Source organism: Morone saxatilis, unplaced genomic scaffold (genome assembly GCF_004916995.1).
Source record: "Morone saxatilis isolate NCDOM2014 unplaced genomic scaffold, NCSU_SB_2.0 Contig12, whole genome shotgun sequence".
Lineage (NCBI taxonomy): Eukaryota > Metazoa > Chordata > Actinopteri > Moronidae > Morone > Morone saxatilis.
The window spans coordinates 20,069,657-20,078,518 of NW_023339674.1; the positions used below are offsets into that span (position 1 = coordinate 20,069,657).

General features: G+C 44.1%; 2 protein-coding genes across 2 annotated transcripts in view; both read right to left on the reverse strand.

Moving 5' to 3' along the window:
• Window positions 1-4,405, reverse strand: part of myoc (myocilin) — a 6,957-nt gene extending 2,552 nt beyond the window's left edge. The window contains exons 1-3 of the mRNA XM_035653181.1: window positions 3,919-4,405; window positions 765-833; window positions 589-681 (exon numbers count right to left, since the gene is read on the reverse strand). Coding sequence (XP_035509074.1) covers window positions 589-681; window positions 765-833; window positions 3,919-4,405 — 649 coding nt within the window. The remainder of the gene's footprint in view (window positions 1-588; window positions 682-764; window positions 834-3,918) is intronic.
• A 2,893-nt stretch (window positions 4,406-7,298) lies between these two features.
• Window positions 7,299-8,862, reverse strand: part of vamp4 (vesicle-associated membrane protein 4) — a 9,188-nt gene continuing 7,624 nt past the window's right edge. The window contains exon 8 of the mRNA XM_035652753.1: window positions 7,299-8,735. Coding sequence (XP_035508646.1) covers window positions 8,710-8,735 — 26 coding nt within the window. The 3' untranslated portion in view covers window positions 7,299-8,709. The remainder of the gene's footprint in view (window positions 8,736-8,862) is intronic.

Genomic DNA, 8,862 nt, shown 5'->3' on the forward strand with positions numbered 1-8,862 from the left:
CATACACACAGATTTGATCTTAAAGGTGCCCTTTGGACTTATCTTGTAAAACAGCAAAAGTTCTGTTTCGATTCTTTCTTAGAGTTCTTTGTGTGTTATTACCAACTGTCGATCAGTGGAATAGGATGAAACTGGACGCAGGAATGTGTATCACATTGCCGGCGTGCTCATGCACGTGCGTCATTCAGAGTAAGATTACTTTGCCATATAAATTGTATTCTGTAACTGACAACATTTTCAGTTTTTGTAATTAGTAACGTAATCCATTGCATTACAAAGCTACAAAAAATGTAATTCCACAAATATTCTTTCTTCTCTTTAAAAATCTCAAAACATTTTCAATGCAAACAAAATGCATTTTGCACATTCAGCATTTACAGTAAAATCGTATAACCCATATTACAAAAACAGGACTGTCACAAACTACAGGTGCACTGTGTATGCCTGGAAAGGTAGAAACAGTCAAACAAGTCAAATTTCTAATTCTAATTTCTATATAATAATAAATGTGTATAAGTGATTCATATTATATAAGCTAAACCACTAGTATAGTCCTGTAAGGCAGAAATAAAGAAGAATATTTCAGACCTGTGTTGTCCTCGGAGCCGTCAGGAGCGGGTACCTCTGTCACCTCGGCCTTCAGCTCCTGGAAGTCTGGAGATCTGTACTGCCACGCTGAGTCTGTCGGGGGAGAGATGGAGAGATGGATTTAGTTGAATAATAAACAGCAAGTTTGAGGTGATTCTGCAGAAAATGTATCCCACCTCTCAAACTGCTGCTGCTGTCTCCCTGCCTGTTGGGCCTGTTCATCAGGTGAGACATCGGACTGGAACCTAAACACACACACAGAGTTTAGTGATTTCTGTTGCACATTTCACATGTGGCATACAATAGCTAAGAGAGCATTTGTGTACCCAAACGTGGCTATGGCACTACTGACAGCAGGAAATGTGACAGCAGGAAACAAACACCTCTGAATGGATTCCCAGCTGCTCTGGAGTCAGACAGTCGGTAGATTGGCCGACCATAACACACATACTTGACACACTCGAAACCCCATCCCACCCCAGCCCGGTCAACCTCACGTCCTCAAACTTCAAACCGCTCATTTGGCCCTTTCTCCCCTGTATCACTGTCAGATATCAGCCTTCTTCTCTTCTCCTTTCTTCATTCCTCCTCTTGTCTTTCCCCATTTACCCCCAACCCCATCCTTGTTTTCCCATTTGGCTCCTTCCTGAAACCATTACTGTGAAAAAAATAAACTGTCAATGTCAAACAATGTCTGTAAACTGTATACTCCGCAGAGGCTTGATGAAGACACAAAGAAGCTGATGTTTACAAAAGAAAGCAGGTTTTCCTGAAAATGGACGAAAGGATGCAAATTTGTGTATCTGTGTCCATTGGTGACTGTTAGTGTATGAGCACGTGCCTGCTGTGCTCTTGCACGTGCAGTGTCCGGTGATTTCAGGCGCATAATGAGCCCTAATGATGCAGAGAACAATAAATGCTAGCAGCTGGAGGCTGATGTTGATTCTGAGCATTGATGAAGAGGAGTTGGAGGTTGCTAATGGAGCAGATGATGAACACCAGTGGCATGGGAAAGTTTCTGTGTGTTATAAACAGAAAAATATTTGAAACAGCTAAAGGTAAACACTTACCTTTAGGGGGGTTTGATACGAGGCCACAACCATCCATCATCGTCACAGGTAAATAGCCACATTCTCCCTGTGTGTGTGTGTGCGCCATATGTGCCCTCCTGTCCTGCCTCTTTGTTTGGGATGTCACTGAGCAGAATACCATAAATCTCACAGACTAAACAAGTCTTAATTTCCCAGAGGAGGCTCAGTCTGAGGAGACAGCGGCCTAATTAACCCCTGCTTACACAGCTCCTATCCTATAAGTCCAGAATCCCTATAATATTGTAGAAACATCTTGCATCTGGACCTCTCAGGATACAGCGTATTATCAGACAGACAGAAGAAATACATTTATTTATGACTGCATAGAAAGAAGAAACTGAAAAAAAACATTTGTGAATTGGCTCCATATTCACCATAAATCTGAAAATAAACTTTTTGGAAGTCAAAGTGTATGTAAATTGCAGATATGTATTATTTGAATATAGCTCAGCTTTCCAACCATGTAGGAAAAACTACGGTGACTGCGAAAAATGCAAAATGCATAATGCCTTTGTTTTGTTTGTCTGTTGTGGGCTACTGTAAAAACATTACAGTTCAAGATGACAGACTCCTTAGAAGAGGACCCGCTTCCTCTGTAGATAAAAACGGCTCATTTTGAAGTAATGAAAACATCAGTTCTTATTTTCAGGTGATTATACACTACCTATAAATACTATTGTATTCAGTTTCTGCCTATAGATCCTTTTAAATATTACACCTTTAGAAAAATGTTCTGTTCTTGTGCTGTTAAATGTTATCAACCCACATCTTTTCTTAAATCTTTTATTATTTCTGCTTTGAGCCCAAGCCAGGTCTCTGTTTATAAAGAATGTTGCCACTTTTAGCTTACAGGCTGGCTGGCTTGTGTTGTCACTACTAGTGCAAATTTTATGTGAAGGTCTATTTTTAAAGTCCTAAAATAACACTACAGAATACCAGCTCATATATTTTGAGAGGCAAATGTTACTGAAGGTCATAACCACTTCTTGAGTTGTAAATGCAAAAATGTTCCTGTCAAATTTACGAACTTGCCAAAATGCTTTGATTTTTATCTCCTCTCTCTTCTGGTTCTGCACATCTTTCTCTCACTGTGATCTATTTTACATCTGCCGCTCACCCTCAGGGGCCATCTCTGTGTATTTCAGTCTACAGGTGTAAACATTAGGAGCTAAGCAGATAACCTGGAGTATGTGGGAGATAGTAAGGAAGGATTTAGTGCTGCTGGCAACCTCGGCTTTACAAGTAATTCACTTAAAGACCCAAGAGGGTAAACAGAGCAACGGCTTAACTGGGAAAAACAAGGGGGATGGTGGGTGAAAAGACGAGCACAGAGGCTAATTAGACGGATGTTTGGCCACTGCAAACACACAATACCAGAGCTTAACCTTACTGGCTCCAAGTTAATTCTTAAAGTTAAGATCTGTGCAGCCCCCTAACCCCTGGAAGTATAGTGTTTTTGATTCCCTCCATCCCCACCAGCCCTGACCCACAAGGCATCATCAAAAGCCCTAAGATGAGACCTTGGCACGGAACCACCACTTCCAGAAAGTGCATCACATTTCAGCCCCCCACCCCAGCAGGCTATTCGCGCCCTGCTAGTCATGCAGAGGGAAACACCAGTCATAAAGAAGGCAGGATCTGCTCATAAATACTGAGCCGACCCTCTCTGGCCTGCCACCATCACCCCTAAAATGCAGGCAGGAAGTGGAGAGCAGAAACCTGAGCTGAGCATCACTGCAGACTAATGGGGCAACCAAAACATGAACCACAAAAATATACACACACATATGCCATTAGAGGATGCACACACATTATTCACCCGGTTTGTGCAGGCAGATATGGTGTCAGGAGTAACCTGAGCTGTATCCCCTTTGCCGCTGCAAGAAGTGGGATCCCTGTGCCTGTGCAATGCACTCTGTACGTGCATGGTATTCCATACATAGATGACATTTATGTGTCATCACTTCTCTGCTTCAATTAACCCCTTATCCTTCAGCCAGAGTCACCAAATGCATATTTCAATAGCCAACCTGTCTGCAGGCAATTAGGTAATCTAGTCGTGCATCTTACTTTCAAGATGGAAAGGGAAGATTTAAATATAAAATATAAACAAATGATCAAATGAGCTGGAAATTCATGAGAGTAGAATATTCAGAAGTAAAAAAAAAATTTTTCTATTTATAATTGTCATTAAGCTTTGCACATTTTTGAAATAGCTCTTTAAGTGTGTGTCTCTTACCCCCAGCAGGTCTCATCAGGCCACTGCCCTGCAGAGAGGGATTTGGTGGCACCACGGGGGTCTGGGGAGGACAGGGTTTGTTCTTCAGCTTCTCCGTCTCCCTCCTCATCTCCTCCATCCTGCGCTGAAGCCCCTCCAACTCCCGCTCCAAACGCTCCTTCTCTCCTTGCAGCAGGTTCCTCTCCCCCACAGCCCGGGTCAGCGCCTCCTGAAGCTCAGGCTGAGCTCTGGCCCCGGCTCCCTGGGGACCCCCGGCGTCCCCTCCAGTCAGCCGGGACACCAGCACCTCCAGCATGCTGAGTCTGGCCTTCAGGCCCTCCATCTCGGGGCCTCCAGTCTGTGGGCAGCTGGCCTCGACGGGGCTGGGCACAGTGAAGGTGTACTGGCATCGTCCACTTCGGTCGTTTCCCCTCCACAGAGCAGCTCGGTCCTGTGCGTCACCTCGCACAAGGAGACCACAAACGCACAACAAGAGAAGGAAGAACATACTGTAGATGGTCCTTCCACACAGACAGATCAGAAGCTTACTTTAAATTCTCCCTCTGAATTACTTTCTTCTGTCCAGGCTTCTTTTATTTTTCTGTTCCTAACTGGAATTGTCTTTTAATCATTTACTAAATCCCAATTTTCTGGGGACGACTTAGTGCCTTATTCTGTCTCACGCTTTCCTCATGTCTCTCCTCTTCTTCCCTTCCCCTGTCTCTCCTCACTGAACAGGTCTGTTAACACTGAGCTCTACGCAACAGCTCACAGATATTTATACAATCTGGAGGGGAAGGAAGGGGCAGAGAGGAGAGGTGAAAGAAGGGAGGGAGGGGAAAAGACTGGGGAGGAGGGGGTATCACAGGCAAAGGGGGAGGGAGGGAAGAGGAGGAGAGAAAGTAATGGGATGCTAGTTGTTTTGGTGACACAAACATCCAAAAACTTGATTTTTACACAAGTTTGAGCATCTGTCTTTCTGCAGAAGCTGTTTTTTGGATTAAAGGCTCCAACATGAAGGCTCTCAATTTTGTGTAATTCAGCCTCTCCAGTGTCATTTATTCATGCAGTCCCGTGTGTTCTAGAGGGATTTGGTTGACGTTTTGGCCCCAGCATTGCAGGGAAAGCTGGGCCTCATTGGATACAATTACCTCCTGAGGAGCCGGTGTCCACTTTCATATTGGTATGGGGTCTGACGCAAGCAGCCAATAAGGGATGTCATTATGGAGGGTCGAGGTTACAAGTCAATCGATGACCGGACACCTGACCCTAACTCCGACAAAGACTAGGTCCCTACAGCTGAACTTGCTGGGAACAGTTTGTTTACATATACATGCTGCAGACTCCACTCACTGCAGTTTTTTATTTAACATTTATACTTAATAGAACATGAGTGAGCTGCCAGGGGGCATAACTCCCCAAGCTCATTCCCTTCATCACTGCTGTCTGGGTGGATTTGTAACAGTCTGATTCTTGTCCCTCCTCTTTCGTCTTTTTGCTTTAACACAATATCACAGACACGTTGAATCACTGCCTGTGATGCTCACTTCTACAGTCATGCGATACGGAGGATGATCCCTTGCTTATTTTCAGAGGGGCAGGGTGAAAGATATGAAAGTTACTCTCATATCCTGCCTCTTTGTTTGGGTTCCTAAAATCTGGCTCCACTCCTACACCTCTTCTTCACGTGTACTTACTCCTGTGTACGTTCAGACTTCTTGGACATCCGTCTCCACTGACCTGACCTGCCAAGCCACCCTGAACCCTGAAACATCACCTGACCCAGATGCTTCACACCAGGGAGGCCGGAGGGCAAAGAGGGGTGCAGAGGGGAAGTGTGCACACTTCCTCTTGCAGGCCAGCCTCACCTGCTTCTGTCAGTGCTCATTTACAGACAGCTGGTGGTACCTGAGACACTTGTCTTGATTAATGAGGCAGGTCTATGATTGGTTGGACAGACGGATGGATGGATGAATAAGCTGCGGAATGCGTTTGATTTTAAAAAAACACGGTACTAACAGTCGGGGTACATCCTCTTACAGGAAATATTTTAACAATGAGAAACCGACGAGAGAGAGGAAGGTGGAATAGCGGACTGAATAAATCATCATAGGAGCAAAACCATGTGTAAACAGAAATGGAGACAATAGAGGAAGAGGAGAGAATAAGTGAATAAAAAAGCTTCTGGGAAAGTAGGAGGAGTGGGAAACAGGGTCACTATAAGGAGGGAAAAATAAAGGATGACGTGGGTTTAAACATTTTAACGATGTTTTATTCACTAGAATGGCAGTGGATATCAAATGTAGATGGATTTCTTTTTCTGGAGATTTATTCTCTACTTCCTGTAGCTTGTGACTCATTCGTCTCTCCCCGTACAGAGGCAGGCTCCACTGGACGGGGTGTGTGTGTGACTGACTAATGCTGGTTGGCACATTGTCCTCTCCTCTCTCTTGTGAGTTTAGTTCACTTTTATGAGATTCATATAACCACTGCTATGCCCGGAATCTGAAGTCATCCAGTATTAGCCCCTAACGGAGGACCAAAACATCCTTTGCTGCCAGTGTGGGTGTGTCTCTGCAGGCACAAGGGATACAAATGACCTCTAACGCACAAATATACAGTATGGTTTACTACAGAATGATTATTTTTCCCTAAAGTCCTGACTAGAGGCAAAATCAAACCTCCAGGCATCCAGTTTGTGGTTGAAACAAATGACTTGTGTCTGCCAACAACACACATCTCTGTGAGACCTGAAAAGAGCCGTAACATTTACAACCACTTGTCCAACCAGGACTTTACAACCAATTTCACTGCAATGGAGCAGGAGGGGCCGTGCAATGGTACACAGGCTTTTCACCGCAGCTGTATCAGCATATACAAGTTTATGAGATCAAATGACCTGTCTCCTCTTTATCTTCAAAGCTGAAATAAAGCCATCATCCCCCACCCTGCGCACCAGCAATAGAGTGTAAGCTGGAAGGCCATCTGCCATAGATCAATGAGGTAAAAGACCCCTGTGGGCCAATTAATTTTTGCTCCCTCAGAAGGGTTGCTGGCTGAGCAAAGGGCAGGGCTGTCAGTGCGTGTTTGTCTACAGTGCTGAGAGGACGAGAGCAGCGGGTCTGTCAGAACAATAACGCTCCGCAGACTCCAGTCCATCCAACTTTAGTGCCATCTTGGGATTCTGTGCTGCCAGTAAAGTCACAGACCAATAAAAAAGTTGGGGTAATGAGAGGAGATAAAAAAGAAAGCTCAGGACTTCACTGGATATCCTAAATGGTTAAGAGTGGAGAGATGGCATGGCGATTAGTTTTTCCCACTTTACCTTCTACTCATTCTGTTCTGATTTCCTCCTCCCTGAAAGATGGTGGACCAGTTCAAACCAGATTAAACCAGACCAGTGCCCTTTAAAATCACTTTATTTATCATTTTAAAGCAAAACAGATCAATATATCACAGTCTTCCAATGCAATGCCGGAGTATTATACATCATTATAGAATCAATATTTACAGCTAAAATAAATTACATTAAAAATAATAAAATGACAATGTAAATGTGTATGTATCATACCATTAATTAATCCACATACAATGACACCTACATTTGTTTCACAGCTCACTTAAATTACCCCTCCTTAAACATAATGTAACACTACAGCGATAAACTGTCCCTTCAGTGGAAATACCAGCATTCATACAAGCATCACATTGAGCGACCAGCAAAAACAAGAACTTAAAAACATTGAAAAGAAATACAGAAAACTGTATTAAAACCAAACCATCTGCGGAGACAGTTTAATGTCACTAGCTTGAAAGTGGGATACCCGTGACCAAACCAGCCCAGAGCTCAGCACATCCCAGGAGGAAGGTGAGAGGTATGGGGTGGCAAGGAGACATTCATAACCTGGATGTTTTGGTTCGATGTGGTCCTGCTGTACAGTATAACAAGCGATCAGGAGGCAGACGGAAATGGAAAAGCGGTAATTTAAGGAATAGAATCATGTTATAGAGCAGGATTTTGTCTGAACAGATGGTGTTCCTTTCTAGTCCCTTTTTCAATCATCTGCACTGATGAGGAAACATACCTGATGAGTGAAATCATTTATTCTAACAGAAAGCCTTTTTGATGATTAAGAGAAGCCACCTTTGACTACACAGATGAACCTCAGATGTTCCCTCGCCTCGTGTAAAGGTAAACGTAGTGAAATGAAAATGTTCCCCATAAACGTTCTCATCGTCAGGCGGTGAGAAGACAGCACACAAGGAATCATGGATAGACATCTGAGGTTCATTCGCTAAATGTTAGAGCCCTATTATAAGAGGCTGCTGCAGCACATTCAGACCAGCTTGTTGGCATGGATTCCCTGCCTTTACAGTATCTATCTATGTTATGTAATATGCAGGACCTGGAGTTTCCCTGTTGTCAAGGCAAAGACAGGGCACTACATGTGATATGTATCATGGAATGGAGCACTCCTTCACATTGACTAGAGGGCTGAGAGTTAGTGTTTTCTCCCAAACCGCGTTAAAATATCTCCTCAACTCCCCTGTGTTCCTGTAGCAGAGTATCTAACCAAGGGATCAACCCGAGTCTTAGTACCGATCTCACAGCAGTGTTACGTGGAAATACTGATGATAAGATCCGTACTAATGGCAAGGTGAGGCCAGATCCTTGAAGGTACACAGGCTGACACTGAGGAGGGTGTGGGAGGCTGGCTGGCGCCCCCTAGCGGGAGTGGGGGACTGTGTGCAGAGGAGAGGGAGAGGAAGAAGAGGAAGAGGAGGGTTCTCCCCCATCCCCCTCGTCAGACACTAGCGATATCGCAGGATCACTGGAACTGAAAGAGAGACGGAATATTTTGTGAGAAGTTCTGCTTGTTATAACCTTAAAGTCCCCCTGCAGTCAAAAAATCTGTTGTTCCTACAGCGTGATGTTTAAATTATGTATGTGCAGAGTTTGACACT